The sequence below is a fragment of the Branchiostoma lanceolatum genome, chromosome 18 (genome assembly GCF_035083965.1).
Source record: "Branchiostoma lanceolatum isolate klBraLanc5 chromosome 18, klBraLanc5.hap2, whole genome shotgun sequence".
Lineage (NCBI taxonomy): Eukaryota > Metazoa > Chordata > Leptocardii > Amphioxiformes > Branchiostomatidae > Branchiostoma > Branchiostoma lanceolatum.
The window spans coordinates 11,863,924-11,883,989 of NC_089739.1; the positions used below are offsets into that span (position 1 = coordinate 11,863,924).

The 20,066-nt window shown below is 42.0% G+C and overlaps 2 protein-coding genes across 2 annotated transcripts; one reads left to right on the forward strand and one right to left on the reverse strand.

Annotated features, from left to right (window-relative positions):
- Window positions 1-299: 299 nt before the first annotated feature.
- On the forward strand, window positions 300-2,665 carry LOC136424773 (follistatin-like). Its single transcript, XM_066413427.1, has 4 exons — window positions 300-432; window positions 1,077-1,257; window positions 1,926-1,978; window positions 2,451-2,665. Exons 1-4 carry the CDS (start codon window positions 390-392, stop codon window positions 2,639-2,641), a joined length of 468 nt encoding a protein of 155 aa, XP_066269524.1. The 5' UTR covers window positions 300-389; the 3' UTR covers window positions 2,642-2,665.
- Window positions 2,666-4,103: 1,438 nt separating this feature from the next.
- On the reverse strand, window positions 4,104-18,796 carry LOC136424741 (ovoinhibitor-like). The gene is made up of 11 exons (XM_066413376.1): window positions 18,675-18,796; window positions 16,292-16,442; window positions 13,315-13,530; window positions 11,986-12,222; window positions 10,995-11,279; window positions 9,921-10,214; window positions 8,915-9,229; window positions 6,897-7,124; window positions 6,271-6,371; window positions 5,069-5,261; window positions 4,104-4,348 (listed from the first exon to the last, which is right to left on the reverse strand). Exons 1-11 carry the CDS (start codon window positions 18,721-18,723, stop codon window positions 4,270-4,272), a joined length of 2,148 nt encoding a protein of 715 aa, XP_066269473.1. The 5' UTR covers window positions 18,724-18,796; the 3' UTR covers window positions 4,104-4,269.
- Window positions 18,797-20,066: the final 1,270 nt, after the last annotated feature.

Genomic DNA, 20,066 nt, shown 5'->3' on the forward strand with positions numbered 1-20,066 from the left:
TGAAGTAGCTAGACAGAATTCGAAGATATTGTAGGCAACTGTATCGACTACTTTATTTTGCGCAAATTTTTTTAGTCTCTAGTATATAACATGCTTCTCTCTGGGAAGAATTAATTTTAAGCTCGGGCGGGTTTTTAAAGTCACGTCACAGTCAAATTTTCAAATCGATGCCCCGCCAGGTATTTAACGGTCGTCTTTTGAATCTTAGTGTGACTGGGGCATTATCATGGACAGGCAGGTGAAAAGTTCAGCGAATTTATCTTAGCAGCTAAAAATACAAATATCACCACCGGTGGGGTTCAATCGTTTGTTCCGGGGCTTGGAACAACACATTTTGATGACGTCACCGGCGTGTGACCCCGACACATTTCAGTGAGAAACACCACAACATGGCGGTCTCACTTGTGATGATCCTTGTCTTTCTGGCAGCAGGTAGGATAAACTTTGAGGGTTTTACTTCAAAACTGACATCCTTTTATGAGTTTATTGTCCTTTACGATAGGACAAATGATCTGTTTTATATGTGTCGATATTGCCTTGTTATTGTACTCCAATATGGCTTCATTTTCAATATGGCTGCGAAATATCACACCACAACTTTACAACATATTGTTTTTTCCTATACGTCTACCATTTTATGGATTTTGTCACTTTTAGTATTGTCCATCTTCATCTTTCGTATCCGTCGTCCGTAGCTTACATCTTTATCTTTATCAATTCCACTGATTATAATAATATTTTGTATTCTTATCAATCTTACCGAAGCCAGTCCGAATTCAGTATATCTATTTCTACAATTAGCTATTCTATCGTCATATTCAGCAATTGCATGGGCATACTTAGCATTTGGGGGGGGGGGGGGGTTATGCCAACGTTACTAGTAAGTATACCCGTATAATTTCTCCATTGACCATTTAATTGCAAACTATACCCGCAATTGCAAAATACTTCACTATACGGGTATGATGCAATTGGACAGCAATTGGGAAAAATATTGCACTTAAGTCGAAGAAATTACTACGAACAAGATTGTCCTGTATAAGGCACCCCTTGTTATAATGACTCTCAAATTGCAGGCTGCCAGGCCAAGTCCGTTGCCAAGCCGAAGCGCCAGTCGCTGTCGGAGGAAGGCTGGTATCAGGCCGGCTGTCTCAACCACATGGGCTGCGGGATCACCGTGGACGGACCCTTCTGCGCAAGTAACGGTCAGACGTACCACAACCACTGCGCCTTCCTGACCGCCGCATGCATCTGGCCGTGAGTCATCTGTTTTTGGCAAAGCCACAGAGGCGGAACGCAAAAGATAACTCATTATCAATTTTGATTGACAGAGAATTCGATCAATTGTATCGAAATTAATACATATAGATAGATAGATAGATAGATAGATAGATAGATAGATAGATAGATAGATAGATAGATAGATAGATAGATAGATAGATAGATAGATAGATAGATAGATAGATAGATAGATGGTGAGTGAGTGAGTGAGTGAGTGAGTGAGTGAATGAATGAATATACAGACGAATAACTTTATTGCACGACAATGTACACGGTACAAAGTATGGCAAGAATTCTTAAACATAATACAAAATAGAAGTATAGAATAAAACTTAACATCCTAATCACTAAAACAATACAATAAGGGCTAGCATACGTTTTTGATATAGTGCTATAATCGAATGGGGCTAATCATTGGTTTCGGTATTTTTTCTAATGATAAAGTATTCGTTTAGATATTTACCTATTCTTGCATTGTATGAATGAGCGAGTGAGTGAGTGGATGAGGAAGAGTGAGTTACCACCATAAGTGAGTGAGTGAGATAGTGAGTGAATGAGTGACTGAGTGAGTGAGGGCGTAAATGAATGAGTGACTGAAAGAAAGCATCCTCTAATGTCACGTTCTTCCATGATCTCGGTGACAGATACCAGTATCCAGAAGACCCACCTGTTGTGTTTGAGCATGACGGCAGATGCGGTGAGTAGTACTAAAAACAGTTAGGTTAACTGTCTAAACTTTGTCCTTTGTGTATGTAGCAGGTCTGTGTTTGAAAATACGTCACTGGGATGTGTTTACGTGAAGAGTTTTTTCCTCTGGCTATAGAAACGTTGCCTCTTTTTTTGGAACCCGTCACATTGTTAATATATGGGCAGATGAAACTATAAAATTAAAAGAGAAATGAAAATTCAGAATTAGGGGTACAGATTAATGTCGGTTGCAATGATACATGGCATTGGCACAGCGTGGGTACGCCATACTTTGATAAAGTTGGTGCCTACGACCAGATCAAAATTGTGCCTAAAAATGGCTGAATATGCCCCATAATAGAAATACCAAAAACTGACAAGTCAATGTTTGGAGGGTAAAAAGACAATAGTTTTTAAGGGTCGGCCATGCAATAATCACACAGCCTAAAACAGTGACAAAATCTGTTTATTTCCGCCATAAGACTCGGCCCGGACGCAGGACTACCACCAGAAGCGGCAGGCCCTAACAGACGAGCCTTGGTTCCAGGCGGGGTGTCTTGACTACGTCTTCGAGTGTCACATGAGCGGCACGGAGGGTCCGTTCTGCGCCAGCAACGGCGTGACGTACCACAACCCCTGCGCCTTCCAGAGCGTCGCATGCATCTGGCCGTAAGTCGTGCCGTGTTTTTGCGACAGTTTTGTTTAGGGAAGTGGCTATTGACAGGATGATCCTGTCAACAGTGGAAAAAATTCACTGATCCCGTCAGCAGTAGAAAAATCACCATGTCAACAGTGGAAAATTGGATGATCCTGTCAATAGAGTGAAGTTTCCATGATCATCCTGTCAATATTCTCAGGCTTGGAGTAGTTTATTTTACGACAATGCTCCATGAGAAGAGTCTAGCCGGTTTTTTTAAAACCTAGCTGACAGCAATGCTTCATTCCAGAGAACTCTCAGTTGGCTCATGTGCGTGCGACATAAGCACGTCTTCGTTGTATGTAAACATTATACAAGGAAGAGAAATCTTAAATACATGTCTGTCTCTAATATATAATAATATTTTCTTCTCTTTTACTCTGTTGCAGATTTGAGTACCCGGATGATCCACCAGTCACCGTTTTGCATAATGGCGCATGCGCATAGCAAGCGTCCCACACGCATGCTCTGCGGCAGTAATGGGGTCTTCCACAAGGAGGCGTTCTTAACACTGCAGGCCGGCTGGCACAACAGCCAATGGTAATAAAGTGTCACAAAGGGGAACAGTCGTCTGAATGTGATGTTAATCCATCTATAATAAATCGGATTTCTAATTATAGGTCACGGCAAATGTTGTTCAACTGCAAAAATAATCAGCCTATTGTTTGATGCGCCGTAACATGGATAGCCTGGAATCCATACCCTCGGGGACTCCTCAATATCTCTACGGCGCTGGGAGTGACCCCGCCCCGCCCAGACATCTTAGTCTGCTCGGGGTGTATTTACTGTAACACGTCCTGTCTCGTCGTGGACTGTTCTTCTACCTCTTGGTAGGGTTCCAATGAATAACACCACTCCAGTATGCACTTTCAGCTGGTTTATTCCTGAGCTGGACAGACGCTCTCTTAGTCTGCCAGGTAGTCTCTTGAGGTCTTACTCTTAGGCATGCGTGTTAGTCTATATGTTAATGTTGCTAAAATAGCACCACATGTTACATTTACATCCTTGGATTAGATTACGGAAGTAGGGTGGCAGTGAAATTCTATATGGCAGCTAAGTAGATAGGCTGTCAGAAATTATTCAATAATCAAAATCAGACTGGGCCCGGTAAAACTCCCCTAAGCCGACCCCTAGAGACTGGGACCAGGCTATAACATGGACCATAATAAAGGTGGATATACTTCATACCCCATACAAATAAACCACACAAACATGTCACAGAAAAATGTTTTAGTTTGTCTATTTATGCGGAACAAAACACAGATACACAGTTACACAGATCAAAATGAATGGAATCTAACATTAGCTGTTCTGGATACAGGATACCCCTGCCATCTTCGTTTAGTTTTTTTCGAAGAAGGCTCTATATTCAACCTCCTTGTTGTTAATAGCCTTGCTGGTGATGTTCTTCCATTCTTTACATATTTTTTTGCGTCCTGAATAGCATAGAAAATGCTAAAAAGTAAAAATTAGGTAAAGTAAAAAATGTTCTTTAACAGAAGCGTCTTTGACGCAACAACTACACAGAAACATTAATTAAGGCTGAAGATTTACAACGCTCAAGTCTACAGTGCTGACCGAACATCAGCTACGTTCTGCTGCGCTCATGACTCCACAGGCCAGGGGTTACCGCACTCCCCAATGTACTCGGCGGTGATCGCAGGGGCATCGGACTGGATGGCACTGAAAATGAAATATATATATATATCGTCAGTTTTTATATTCTGTACTAGGGTCCCGGTATTCTTCGCGAAGAAATGTTTATTTAACATTGGTATGAATATTTATTAATAATCTATTGCGGGGAAAGGGATCCTAAAGCCCCCCTTTCGTTAGACCCGCGGCACGCTGGCGGCGTCGCTGCGGGCGATCGCATTTACAAAGCAATTAAAGGAATTTCATCGACAAAATCGGATGAATGAATGAATGAATGAATGGATCTATTTAAGCTTTGTGTGTTTTGTTGTCTTTTTGGTCATACTTGTACATTTTGAATGATAGTCCCATTATAAAGTCAATGGCAACACAAATCCAGTTTAGGACGCAGTGATGCCGCCAATGTGCCGCGGGTTCAGTGAGAGGGAGGTTAAATGCATTTGAACCTTTGTTTATTCATGATAAGCTCAAATCGGCACGCAGGCCGCTTTTCATTGAGGTCATGAGGGAAGAGGTAAGGGTCAGATACAATATAACAGAGATACGCAGTCATTTGCGTCCTTATAACTCTATCAACATATATCATTACATATTTATGGTACAACAATATACAATTGCTACAACATACAACATATAGTAGGGCGAAAGCTGGTTCATGGTCCGTGTTTATTCTTTTTGTTCATTTCCGTTACTTCAAGAGTCTCTTAAAGGAAGTCAGATTCGGTATCTAGGTCAGATTTGACTTACCTGAGAACGCAGCTGGCTTGGTCCATGAGGCAGCTGTTGGTGTAAGTCTTCCCGTCGCTGGCGCACACCGGTAGGTACTTCCTCCCGCACACCTGCTCCAGACACGCCAGGATAGGGTCATCGGTCTGCTGCTGCTGCTCCTGACGTGGCTCTTCTTCTTCTTCCATCTGGCGTAAGAGGTGGGCCACGTCATCTAGGAAACATGGGACATTAGAAATATGATTCGTCGATGGACGTTAGACATCCAGATAATACGATACGCCAAATAACAGTTACTCAAGCAACTGGATATGATTTTGGAAAATCATTAATCAAAAATCATATCCAGTTGCTTGAGTAACTTTGATTTGGCGTATAGAAATATGATCGTTAGTTTGATATGGAGCAAGCAGGAAAACAAGTAGAGTAGTAAAGTGTTTGGTGAATCTATAGTCGGAGGGACTTATGACAACTTCTAACATCTTATCTATTACTGAGAAGAGTAGATGGGGGAAAGGGCCTATACGAAAGGGACATTGGGTCAGAAATATTCCCTCTTTATTACTGCAATGACAGAATCTAGAAGCAGAACTTCTTTTGCCGCTTTTAAATCCAAACACGTTACATGATTTGTATCGTCTTTCTAAACTGGACCTGCATTTATGTTCCTTCTTTCAGCTGTTTTTTTTCTCACTTGCTTGTAATGCCTATGCACACTGTAGAAGCCTTAAGGCTAGAAAAAAAGAAACGGTCAGAAAAAGAATATGGGCGTTGTAGTTCCTCTTTCAAAGGTAAAAATTGTTTTCCGATGGTTTAGAAGTTTGGTTTTGGCTCTACAAAATGTCAGTGAGCGAATTTGGAAGTTTTGGGCGTTGCTGAAATGCTTTAAAAATGCCAAGTGCACGTTGATGTCATTTGACACAAGGCGTGCCACCAGGATGCAAACAGCAGTTCTTTAGATGGGAGGCTGAGAGACCTAGAACTTGCTAAGGACATTCCTGTCCTTGGTGGTGAATGATGCCCCATCGTTACTTCACCCGTCAATTGCTGGTGGTAGTAACAGTAAACGTGACCCTTCTCAAGTTTTTTAAGTTCACAATCTTGGAAAGTCAAACTGAAAATCGCTGGAGCATTCGAAGGCTGTCATGATTACAAAAAGTTATTTTTGAAGACGAGCTGCTTTGAGATCTCAAGTATCTGTACCTAAATGAAGTCCTTCTTACCGATGGCCTTCTGTAGTTTGTTCCGTTGCTGTTGCCCCTCCTGATCATCACATGTTCCCTTACTGACGATCGTCAGCTCAGGCGCGGAGGGATCCGCCATCCTGGAACACAACAGAGGCCATTAGTCAATGTATTGCAAGCACACCATGGAGTTTATCAAAAGATGAGTGCAGAGTGCTTGTCACGAGGATAGTTTTCCCTTTACACATAACATTGGGTCAGAAATATTCCCTCTGTTAATGCAATGACAGAATCTAGAAGCAGAACTTCTTTTGCCGCTTTTAAATCCAAACACGTTTCATAATTTGTATCGTCTTTCTAAATTGGTCCTGCATTTATGTTCCTTCTTTCAGCTTGTTTTACTAGCAACATCCCTTCTCACTTGCCTGAAATGCCTATGAATGCTGTAGAAGCTTTAATGCTAGAAAAAAGAAACAGTCAGAGAAAGAATATGGGCGTTGTAGTTCCTCTTTCAAAGGTAAAAATTGTTTTCTGACGGTTCAGAAGTTTGTTTTTGCTCAAAATGTGAGTGAGTGAGCGAGTGAGTGAGTGAGTGAGTGAGTGAGTGAGTATATTTAAGTTTATCTGTATATCATTATACACTGGGGGTTAAATATTTCACCTACGTGCTAGCGCATGCGGCTTGCTGAAACAGACAGGTGTTGGAGTAAGTCTTTCCGTCACTGCCGCAAACTGGCATGTAGATCCGGGGACAGCCCGGTTTGAAGCATGTCGTAACAGCAGGCTCCTCCTGTTCTTGTTGTTGTTGTTCCATCTTGGGCTTGGATGCAATCAACTGTGGGACCTGTGCGGGTTCCTCGTCACACGCACCCTTATGGCCGATGGTAAGTTCACTGGAAAGGAAAACATGACAATATATGAGAGGATGTACAACCCCGCCCTCAACAGGAAAGGGGGTCTACGCGTTCAACTGTCAGGCACCTGGGATAATGCACTGCCCCCCACCCCGGGACAAGCAACATTTAGTTACTGTTTTACTGTACTAAAACAACAGTAGCTAATTGAACTATTGGCATAAAACTTTGTCTTGAATTAACCTTTTTTTAAGACTACTTCAAGACATCCTAAATTGTCTTAACCTCATTAACATATCTATTCAGAGTTTTGGTATAAAACCTGGTGTTCTCAGTCCTATCGTTAGTCACTGACGAAAGACAGTGGATACTGTCTGAAACGTCTGACTTTTCAAAATCTTATCCAGTTGCTTGAGTAAATATTTTTGGCGTAACATGACAAGAGTTTATTACGTTTTGATCGAATGCTTTTGGGGAGTGACTATTGACCAGATCGTCACATCCCCCTGGCCCTGCCAATACAGAATTTTTGCACTATGACTGTAATCCCGTCAACAGTGCGAATTTTTCACTATTGAGAGAATCATCCTTTTAATAGACTGTAGATTTATTCAGTTTTGAGAGGATCATTCTGTGAGTAACCCTAGTAATTTTGTTTTATATGCGGGTCTCCAAGGAGGTTAAGTACATTACATTTTTCTTCATTGGCGTTAAAGAAATTGGCGTTAAAACGTTTAGTTGATTCTGTATGATTAGGTAGGTAGGCAGTCGACGTGCGACGTGCACCATCGGGGTTATATCGCCCCTTGCGGGGTGACATACCCTTTCGGAGGCTGATACAATACGGGGATGCGCCAGGTCTCCCGTCCGGGTGAATGGTGTAAATGGCTGATACGAGATGGAGGTTCACCAGGCCTCCATCCGGGTGATTTGTAATGAATCACCAACTCGAGACAGAAGGATTTGGACCATCGCACACCGGGGCATACGCCTACTCTTTTTCGAAAGGTGTGGTGGGTTCTTTTACGTGAGCAGGGTGTGGCTCTCCCCAAACACGGGACCTCCATTTAACGTCCTATCCCAGGGACGTCCCTAACCCTAGATGAGCTAGGTACTCATTTACACCTGAGTGAAGTGAGGAAAGTCATGTTAAGTGCCTTTCCCAAGGGCACAACGTCGGGGCGCAAGTTCGGACATGTCTCTCAGTGGGCACAACCTGGGATTAGATCCCGGGTCCCATTGTTTGACGGCCGCGCGCTCTACCACTTGCGCCACGCGACGCCACATGTATGATGGATTTCTGAATATTGTCAACTTTACATTTTACTTTATTTGATGCCATTTCTTCTTTGGTGATTTCACACCCGGACGCTGTCGCTAGATGGTTAAAAATGCTTTTGCACAAGTAAATATCATAACAATCCCACACGCCACAGTCTTAATCGATCTATGCAGCTGCCTCAGGCACGTCTGGAATGTAGAAGGCGAAAGTTCAGCCACAGAGGTGTTGGTGAATGGAACAAGCTACCACTTTCAATGAAAAATGCTCCAAACAGTGTAACGTTTAAGAGGATATTGAAACAAATGAACTGACCTCTGACCTCACCTTACGATAGGAACGGAATATGGACTACGAGTATGGATTATGGCTCTGTAAATTTTGTATGTATCGGTGTATATGTATTTTAGACTTATGTTTTGTACTGATTGTATTGTGTTATCCAGGGCCCCACTGCAAAGCAGTGTATAGTGCACTGAGTTTGGCCACCCTGGCTAAATAAAACAGAAACAAACAAGCAGACTGAATATACTCATCAAGACTGACGTACTTGGCCACACAGGCTGCCTTAGCCAAGAGGCAGAAGTTCGGGTATGTCTTCCCGTCACTGCCGCAAATCGGCAAGTACAGCCGAGGACATGCGATGGAGTTGCACGTCGTAATATCAAGGTCCTCTTCTTGCTGCTGCTGTTGCTCTTCCATCTTGGCAACTTCTTCCTTTTCTTCTTTCTTGGCAACCTCATCCTTTTCTTCTTCGTTTTGTTCCTTTTTGGGTTTCGTCTCAATCAACTGTGGGACGGTATCTGTGGTACCACACTCGCCCTTACTGTCAATGGTGAGCTCGGGTCCTGACGGGTTCTCGACACTGTAAAACACGACATCACAATAAATTTTGGAAGTAGCTATTGTCAGTATTGACATGGTCATCCTGTCAGTAACAGAAGAGCTTGCCATATTGATCGTGTCAATAGTGGGAAAAAATTTGTTATTGACAGGATGATCCTGTCATTAGCTGATATACAGCATGCACTGTTGACAGGATGATCATGTCAATAGCGCAAACAATTTTATCATTGACAAGATCATTCGTCAAGGACCACAAGAACAGTAGATTTTGTAAATAGCTAATTGTGATCCAAATGAATTGAAATTCAATAATTCAAATTTTCAAGTATTGACAGAATGATCACATGCAGTGCAGATTTTTGTACTGTCGACAGACTCATCCTAGCTCTAGTTTTAGGCATAAATCTAACTGCGTGCCTAATTAAAGCTAGAGTGACATACGTATCACTTGGCTAAAATAGGAGGCAAATGTGTTAGAAGCTAATAAAACCTCTCAAAACCCACTCATTAAAAAAAAAGTGTAGATTGTATTCCGTAGTAGTTCTTAGAATAGCCATGTGTTCTACTTGTCAACATTGTTAACTCGCACTATCTGTACAGTATACCCTTTCTATGCATTGTCTCATGTTGCAATTAGCCCTCCGGCAAGAACTTGCAAATAAAACATTTATTAATGCCTATACTCTCTAGGTTTAACTAGCTTGACATACCTGGCGACACAGGCTACTTTGGCCAATAGACAGAGGTTCGGATAGGTCTTCCCGTCACTGCCGCAAACTGGCAAGTACAACCGGGGACATGCGATAGACTTGCACGTCTCAATATCCACAACCTCTTCTTCTTCTTGTTGTTGCTGTTCTTCTTTCTTGGCAACTTCTTCTTCTTCTTTTTGTTCTTTCTTGGGCTTGGTCTCAATCAACTGAGGAACTGGTTCGGGTTCGCCAGTGGAGTCACACGCGCCCTTGCTGTCAATGGTGAGTTCTGGTCCGGCAGGGTTCTCGACACTGTATAAAACACAAAACCATTTTTATACGGTACACAGCCAACTTAAGTTTACATTTCATGCACATTGATATCAATTAGTAGGTATTTCAAACTCGTGTTGCTTATTGTTAATTCACCCTTAATGTTAAAGGTAAGAGAAAAAAAAGAAGGATTTTAGGACAGAAAATGTCGTTTAAGTGTGAGCTCGTCCTCGTGTGGTTTACGCTGTCATTTCTTTGGGGGATCTTGTCGTACCTGTAATTATCTATGTAGGCCTGGGGCTATTGACAGGATGATCCTGTCAGCAGTAGAAAAATCTGTCAGCAGCCTGAACAATTTGCACTGCTGATAGGATCATCCTGTCAGTAGCCACTTCCTTTATGTAGCAACAAATCATCTGTTGAAGTGACATAAACCTTTTGACCGCCATGACGCTACATTCTTTCTTACTACATGTAGATTTGAATACAATAAGAAGAGCAACTGGAGTTAAGTATTTGTGCTTCATATACTTCAGGTTTCCTATGTTAGTTAAGCGAGTACGGGGTCTCCTTATATGTATGATTTGGTATTGAATTTTTCTTTTCATTTGAGTTGAATGTGTGATAGTTGTGTGCCGATTTGTTAAACATAGGAGAACGCTAGCGAGATCAAAAAACACCCCTCCCAATGAAATGGTATGGTGACCCTGTGACGTCACAATTCAAGATGGTAGCCACCGCACATGCCAACGGATCCAACAAGGTTTTGCTACGCAAACCTGTAAGAATTGCATTTTGTCTATATCTAACATGACGTACCTAGCAATACACGCAGCCTTAGCCAAGAGGCAGAGGTTCGGGTATGTCTTTCCATCACTGCCGCAAACCGGCAAGTACATCCGGGGACATACGATAGTCTGGCATGTCGTGATATCCACGACCTCCTCCTGTTGCTGTTGTTGTTCTTCCTTCTTGGCAACTTCTTCTTCTTTTTGCTCCTTCTTGGGCTTGGTCTCGATAAGTTGTGGGACGAGTTCCTCGTTAGTAGAGCCACAAGCGCCCTTGTGGTCGATGCTGAGTTCTGGTCCGGCTGGGTCCTCCACACTGCAAAATAACGGTAACAATCAGACTTCCAGGCACCATTGACCCACTAAGGTCACGTGGTCAAAGTAGTGGGTCATTCGTCTTTAAAGGAGCCCAAATCGGTTTCAGCAGTTCGGAAGTCGAATTTGTACATTCAATTTTCTAGTCTAGTTAAGACAATACTGGTCTAGAACAACACTATACCATTTCGTATCGACCTTCATGGAGCAAAGATGTGATGTCGTTGTGTGGTGGGAACATATGGAAAATCTGGGCGCTGATTTTTTGGTGGTCCCAATATATAAAGGACTCCTCGTGCAGCTTGTTTCTGTGCTGTTTTTAAACGCCTTAAGTATGAAATCATGATACAAATGTGCTAATATGAGCAAGTAAATGTTGATTTCAGACAAATTGCCATATCCTGAATGTTTCCAGTTTTAACTTTCTGAAATTACTTTGGGCTCCTTTAAGAAGGCCGAAGGATTAGCATGTATTCAAAAGACATAAACTTCTTCCACGTTTGAGGTAATGTTAGACAATATAGGATATTGAATATAGGATTTGGAAGACGGATGAATATGGTACTGTACTTGTTTGATTTTCATATTTCTAAACCTGTCAGAAACACGTATTTCGAATCCTTTTTTTTTCAAATATATGACATCTTCTTGTCTATTTCTCAGGAGGATTCCATACCTAAGATTAATTTAAAATTCAGCACTCATACCTGACCACACAGGCTGCCTTCGCCAACACACAGATGTTTGAGTAGGTCTTTCCGTCAGTGCCGCAAACCGGGGCGTACATCCGGGGACATGCAATGGAGTAGCATGTCGTAATATCCATCACCTCATCCTGTTGTTGTTGCTGCTCCTCTTTCTTAGCCTTGGCGCTTTTGTCGTCTTCGGTTTCCGGACACTGACCCTGGCTTACTACTGTAAGTTCGGCTGAAGCATCTGCCGCACTGTAGGAAAAAGGGTTCAAAGTGACGAAAGGCAACCAAAGCAATATTAGGGCCCAAAATTTAGAAATAAGAAAATGTTTAAATCTTTATGGTAGTGACATTTACTAACATTTTTAGCACATATATAATTGAATATTTCAAAACCGCGCAAAAACGTGCCGTACGATGATTCCCTTAGTTTCGCGAGCCTACAAAAGCCCAGGTGAGTTCTCACATCACAGCGACGTCATATTTTTGCATCATGGAAGTCGCTATACATTGTGATAGTACGTGCTGTTTGAAAAAATCATGTAAAGAAATGACTAAATAAATTGACTTTCAAAATCTGATTTCGGGCCCTAAGAAAGAGTGGAAGAAGGTGAAGAAAGCCTGAATGCAGTTACAGGATGTTTCAAAGTCTGTACATGCAGAAACCAGTAGATGATTATGATTATAATTAAGGACAGTCTATAAGAAAGAAGTTTTCTGAAAGAATGAAAAAGGGAGTTCCTCCCAAACATGCATGGGCAACCACTGACGAATATTCACAACGAAATTCTGAAAATGCAGTTTTCTAATTTCTAACTGACTGTGTATGTTTTTAAGCTTTCATTAATTAAGGCCACAACAAGCCGGCGTACTTCTAGTACTCTATAATGTCACTTAAACGTGAATGCTTGGACTTCTTTATTTAACACGAAATCTGTGAAATCGTTTTCGCAGTGAGTGTTATCATATGCATAGCGACATTTATAAATAATGATCAACGGTTTAATGTATTTAAAGAAATGTTCGTTTTTACCACCCGAGAAAATAACATTAGACAACCACACCAGTTCAAATGGTGACCCTTAGGTTGACCCACCAAGAGAACCTTGTGGTATTAGTGATGTGTGGCTAAACCAACCTGTTTTAAGTATGTGTGAGTCTGGTGCGAAACCGTCCCTTACTGAAATGTTGCTACAGTGAAAGTGCAGAGGCAATAGGCAAACATTCTATGGATAACATCCCTATGAGTTTGGCCTTCTTTTTGTGGGGAGCAAAAATATAGCTCCTTTTGACTCAATGTCTATTGTGGGCTTTTCTAATTCTGTACTGAAAGATTGTCCCTACCTGAGGGCACACACCGCCTGTTTGAACACACAGTCGTTGGGGTAAGTTTTGCCGTCGCTGCCGCAAACCGGCATGTAGATAAAGGTACAGAATGTCTGGTAACAGGTGTTGACGTCATCGGTGTCGGCCTGTTGTTGCTCAATTGCAGGGGCTGGCTCAGGATTGCAGTCTCCCTTATGAACTGTGGTAAGCTCCGGTGCTTTTGGATCGGTTTCACTGTAAGAAAATATATTGGTTTAGAGTAATGACTGTCATAATTTAATCAAACCTTAACAGAAAGATGGGGTGTCCCTGTGGTGTAGTGGTCTGCGCTTCTGTTACTTACCACATCTGGTTCAAATTACTTGGAACCAGAAGGCCCGAGTTTAACTCCCGGGTAGGACACCTCTGGACAAGAGGGTCATTGGGTCATACCAAATACTTTATAAAAATGGTACATACTTCTGAAACAGTATGGAAGTTAAACACACTCCACTGCCAGCTGCAGTGGACCAGCCCCCTGCTGCAGTGATTGCACCACAGTGTGGCCAGGGCTATGAAACGGGGATGGGCTCCGCCGCCCTATACACCTAATTATGGTGTGGGAGGATTTTAACTAACTTAACAGAAAGATGATACAATCTTTTGAGCAGCAGTCTTAAACTTTCGACAATGCATTGTAATGTTATACTCAACCTCTGTGTAAATGAATGTTACAAATCATGCCCATTGACCCCAACCGGAAACAAAATGGCAGCTGCATGACCTTAAAATCAAACATGGACGACCAAACATGGACGACTACAAAAACAATATAGGTTTTACGTCAAATTGTGAACATTCACTTGGTTTTTTGTTTGTTAAGCGCAAACTTCTCCCCGCTGCACTATGTGTTGATAAGGTAGTTTTGGCCACGACAATTTACCTATTCTTTCTGCGCAATGATCGGCTCATCCATATGAAGGTATGGGGAAGTGCCTGAAATCGCGCGTTGATCCACTAATACTACTGATTTTGCACTCTGGTACAGACAAGTGGGCGGGGTGGGTGGTCGTGTGTTCTTTGGCTATATTATTTCTCCCCTTTACCTGTCCACCCTAAATCTTCAATCCTATCAAAGTGGATCCTACCGCTCGACCAGGCTACGCGGATGAATCCGTTCACTGCACTAACCTGCCCTTGCCTAATATAAAAGTTATTTAACTTCATTATGGCTGAGCCAATCATCGCGCAGGAAAGATAGTTGGTTTGGTGGATTCTGCACAAACCAGTTCCGTCGGCACTGCGTTTGAAGCCTTTTTTCATTGGAAATAAAACAAACACGAAATTAAAGTTCCAACAACTCGTCGATCATTTTTCTTCAGCCTCACTACGTCCTGCTCAATGCCAATACAGGCCCAGATGCCAATAGATATATTGCAGAAGGCCGATCCGTAAAGGTATTGTAAAATGGTACGCACATTTTCATGAAATTGTCAAAACATCAGCACACATTAAAAAAAGAACATTCATAAAAAAGGAGCAAAGCTTTTGGGAGCTGAGCACTGTGCTTGAGTAATTTGGAGGAAGAGGGCTCACAGAGGGGGAGGGGTGCAAGGCTGAGTGGAGAAGAAGAAACCATTGTTCCCTGTGTTGGCTCGATGTCCACGTTCAAGGTTCAAGGGGGTGTTTGTTTAAAACACGTAGGCTGGAAGCCACACACGCTTTCTCGTTAAACATCACATTCAAAATCAACTTCCTGCCATTTTTAACAAGTATACGTGGTAGCACACACGAACACGACCAACCCTGACTGTGCAAACATTTTCGAACTCGCCATGACCCGAAGAAGGTTAATTTATCGTACCACGACAGATTAAACGTAGTTGTTGAGTGCTTAATAAACATTCTTGGTTGAACCTTTGGTTATTGGCAGTGGACAACAAAGCAACACAAGACCAATGTTGCCAAGGAATAGTCCACGAAATGTGAGGCCTTACTGGTTTGATTATATGGGTGACATCATCTGGGTACTTCAAAACTGATGCGAGCGTGCGAAGAAATAGTGGGGGTTAGTTGATTGAATTATGACATCTAAGTGGCCAGGAAGGTTTAACAAATAATTCAACACACAAAGTATGGTACATCAAACAATGAATTCTATATTTTTGTTATTTCCATCCTCCTAAAAGCTGCTTTGGTGGCGACGGCGCCAGAACCGTGTCTACCGGGGCTAAAGAGCAGGGCCCCTACGCGAGCGAGCCAACGAATCGAGCGATAGGGGCCCTGCTCTTTAGCCCCAGTAGACACGGTTCTGGCGCCGTCGCCACCAAAGTAGCTTCAGCCAATCAGAGGGTTTGCTTAACATCATCCAGATCATATATAGAAAGCAAAAGCGCAAAGGACGCTGGAAAGCCATCAACCAATCAGGTTATGTCTCACATCGTTACTTTAGGTTCAGAACAAATCAATCGCCAAATTGTGCCAAATAAGGATAGCTCATTAATTATTCATGAGCAACTGTCAATAACGTCACCAGAACCTTGTCTATCGGGGCTAAGGGACAGGGCCCCTACGCGAGCGAGCCAACGAATCGAGCGATAGGGGGTCTGCTTTTAGGAGGGTGGTTATTTCTTACCTTAGGTAATGCACTTATTCGTTTGTATGTATGTATGTAGTAGACCTTACGAAAGTCGCTGTGCTTTTGTTGTGTCAATAAAGATCTCTGGGTAATGTCCCTATAGCTAGACTAGTAGCTGCCTTTTAATTGGGTTCCTGTTTCCAATTAGTAACTGGAATTTGGAGGCCCCGGTACCTGGGTGGGGCATCTCGGTTGGGGCTGCACCCATCTTTTGGAAGGGGTCTCGTGTTCGAAGAGGTGGGTCGAGCACGTTAAAAATAAAGGGGGGGGGGGCTAGCAGCCCTTCCCTGTTTAAGTATACCCTGCTTCTGAAGCAGCAAATGTACTTGCTTAATATTTGCCACCATCCATTTAAGAAACGATGAAGGAATGTCTTACCTGAGGATGCAGGCTGCCTGTCTGAAGCGGCAGGGGCTCGAATAGGTCTTGCCGTCACTGCCGCAGACCGGGTCGTAGATACGGGGACATCCTATCTTGTAGCAGTCCGCAACCGCCAGCAGTTCCTCACGGAGGACCATGGCGGCGCTTCCTAGACAAACATTTGAAAGGGTTAGTCTCCACCACACTGACTACTAATAGCTTCTAATTGCTTTAAACAAACCCTTGATTATTAAATATATCTGTACCTATATTTACACCATTTTAAGAAGCGAGAAGAGGTCACGTAATTATAAGACTAATGCTAGCTTCTCATTGTATATGTATTTGCAAACTGTGACGTTTTCTGTTGTGACCTGAACTGAACCCAGTGGTTATATTATGTGTGTACAATAAAGGTCTTCATTAATCAAGTTATTAAAGATGTGGAGAATAATTTGCCAAGGGAGTTTTGCTACCAAAGCGGTTGACCGGCGGCTCCAGAGAGGGAATATTAACCTTACCGTGGACTGACTCTCCTGGCCATGGTTCCTTTTTTTTTCGAATTTTACGATCTCTTAAAGGTGCCCTAAGCGATTTCAGGGAGGTTAAAACTTGAAATATTCTGGGGAAAACAATTCTGTTTTGTGAGGTTGAAACTGACGTTTGCTTCCCCATTTTAGCACATCTGCATCATTATTTCAGACTTTGGGCGTTTAAAGATAGCACAGAAGCAAGCCACAAAAGGAGTATCTTATTTATTGGGTCCCCCCCCCAAAATCAGCCCAGAATCCAGCCGTAACGGTTTCCTGTCGACAATTTTCGGTAACTTCCGGTCGCGTGACGTCACAATGCCCAAGGACATTGAGCCATGACCACGTGATTATTTCTTCGGATGCGTTCGGGACTTATCGGTCAGAATCGTGCATGTTCGGAAGATTTGAAATGATGGCTGGCCTCCAAGTGCTCAGATTTTCAATGAGTTACCACCACACAACGACATCACATTTTTGCTCCATGATGGTCGATATACAATGGGATAGTGTTATCTAAACTTACTATGGATAGAAATCAGAAAATAATTGATTTCGAATATATGACTTTCAGCGCCCTAATATTGCTTAGGTTGCCTTTAACCCCCCTAGTAAGAGATGGCCTGGTGGAGGCTAGGAAGGGCAACGATGTGGATGGATGCTATGTATTCCCTCCACATACCCACGCTTGTTCATGCGTAGTTAGCCTTTGCGTAAATATAGTTACGATAAATAAAGAGTTTATGAATCCGTCATGATCTGTGTCAAAATTCGTGCCTGGTCCGAAGCATAGTAACAAAAAATCAAAAAGTAAACAAAACTCTGATTCTCTGTTATTTTTTTCTCGACATATCTAACACAATGTTATGTAACGTTTGATAAACAGTTGTAAATACTTGTCTTTCCATTCGGAAGATTCGACTGTTGTACAAATTTCTTTTCTTCTAGTTCTAGCACTGATTTTAGTGTTTGTTCATATCTTCTAAGACTTCGTAGCTGTTAGAGTATCTTAAACACGCAAGAAAGCATATCTAGGCTATTGACATTGTTAACGTGTTTTAACACAAAACAGAATTACCAACAAATATCAACACAAGTTTAAACACATATAAGGAAGAGCTAAGAGGAAGTTCATAAAAGGTTGGGTGATTTGCAAGAGGAACTGCCCGCCATAGACTTAGCAGTTCGAAAAAAAGGCAATTCCCGACAGACTTTTGTAACTTTGCGGCTGGCCAAGTCTTCTGACTTCTTTTGCTAATTCTAAACTTTTCAGGTCACAAGAGATAGGTGTCTGGTAGTGACTTCTTATTCCAGTTGAAAGCCCAGTCGACGTCGTCTATGATAAGATTAACCATTTGACAGAATGTCATAACAACTCTTTGGTACATCTTACTTTCATGTAGAACATGTTTCTCGTGCCAGTACCTGTCACTACGATTAGAATTTACTTCTGACTGTTTGTTTGTATGTCGTGAAGAATGTCCTACCCCACGTCACATTTAACTGTTTATTGATAGCTAGCTGGGAAATCTAGGGGTTTTTCTTCGACAAATAGGGTCATTTTTAACCATTGAAAGCTTCACTTTTAACCCTAGAAAGCTTCGTTTTAACCATGGAAAACTTCGTTTTTAACTATAGAAAACTATATCCGACGCACTTATACATTGCGATATCCCTTTCCCCTTCTTATACAGTCAATTGGTGTATGATTATAATGCGTAGATATTAACAACATACGTAGTGACTATACGGTCCCTCGTTAGGAAACACAAGTCCTAAAATAAATTAGTTTATGCCCAGAGGGGTCAGAAAAAAAGGTGTTTTGTACATTTTAAACCGAGAATCAACGAAATGAAGCTAAAAACACGTACCTGCTACGAGGAGAGAAAACGTGCAAAGTAGAAAAGTTCTGGAAGCCATCGCTGAAGACCGTTTCAAGCACGAGAATTTGAAGAGAAGGTGCGAAGTTGTTTTTCCTCTCGGTAGTGTGGTGACTTCTGGTGGCAGGGCGTGACTCTCGGTCCCGTTTATATCCACCTTTTGACCGGGTGTTTGTTTGAGCCAACTCACGTCAGACCTCTTGAAAAGGCGCGGCCTTTGGTAGGAGAGGTTCGCCCAGAACAATAGACAAACACGTCACTTCGTCTACCTCTGACGACAGCCAACCCTAGACTCACTGTCTAAAAATTTAGGTCATAAAATTTAAAACGCCACGTTGGTTTTGTCCGTGTGTTTCGTGGAAGCTTAGCAATTTTTTTATCACGTTGCGCATTAGGACATGACGAATGATAAAGGAACGACCGCGATAAGGTCTGAATAGAGGTTATAAATGCGTACAAACGATAAAGACACAAATATATCACCGCGTATTGACGTAACAAACAATCCATTGTGAGCCCCGCCCTCTTGTATCAGTCGTATTTATCACACTTTAAATGAAGGTAGATTTAGCAAAATATCTAAACGTTGATACATTTCAATTATATTTCCTAGCATTATACATTATTGACCCAAATCACAAAGATTTATCGTTAAAAAATGATAAGAAGACAATTTTTCTAATCTGTGTGTGTTGTTTTTAGTCCACACCTTTGCGTGGTTGTATTTGCGGGGGTAGGGACGTGTTTATTGGGCTAAATCAAATATAATCAGCACGTACATATATGTTCTGACGCGGTCCGTCTGGCGGGAAGAAAGGGACGTCGAAAGGTCATACTTCTCATCTGACGGCAGCCAGAACAAACAGCTGTAATTAGTTTAATGGGGGAGGGGGGCATAGGGCAGATTAAATTGTGTTACGCTTAGCCGAGATACTAGCAGGTAGATGGATGAGATAATGCAGGGATTGAAGAATGGAATGGACTAATAAAACAAAACAAAACAAACTAACAAAAAAGTGTTGTTACTATGCATAAGTTAACTTCAACCTTCTTTTGGTGCATCAGTGAAAGAAATTAATGAATGGTAGAATGAATTGATGAAATTGTTCGCTCGCTCGATCGATTGATTGATTGATTGCAATTGACAAGACAAACAGCCTGAAACAGGTGTTATAGCACCTCAACCAGGGAGTGTTTTCATTTGCCAGCTTTAGGATTAACGGTCACAGTAATGAATGAATGAATATATGAAAGAATCTGGTACTATTACTCTACAGCCTTTACATCTCACTTTTGGCTCAAAGGTGAACGAACGAAAAGGTAAACGAACAAATGAATCATATGTGATTTTATCGTCCTGGAGTAGGAAATACGCACTTCATG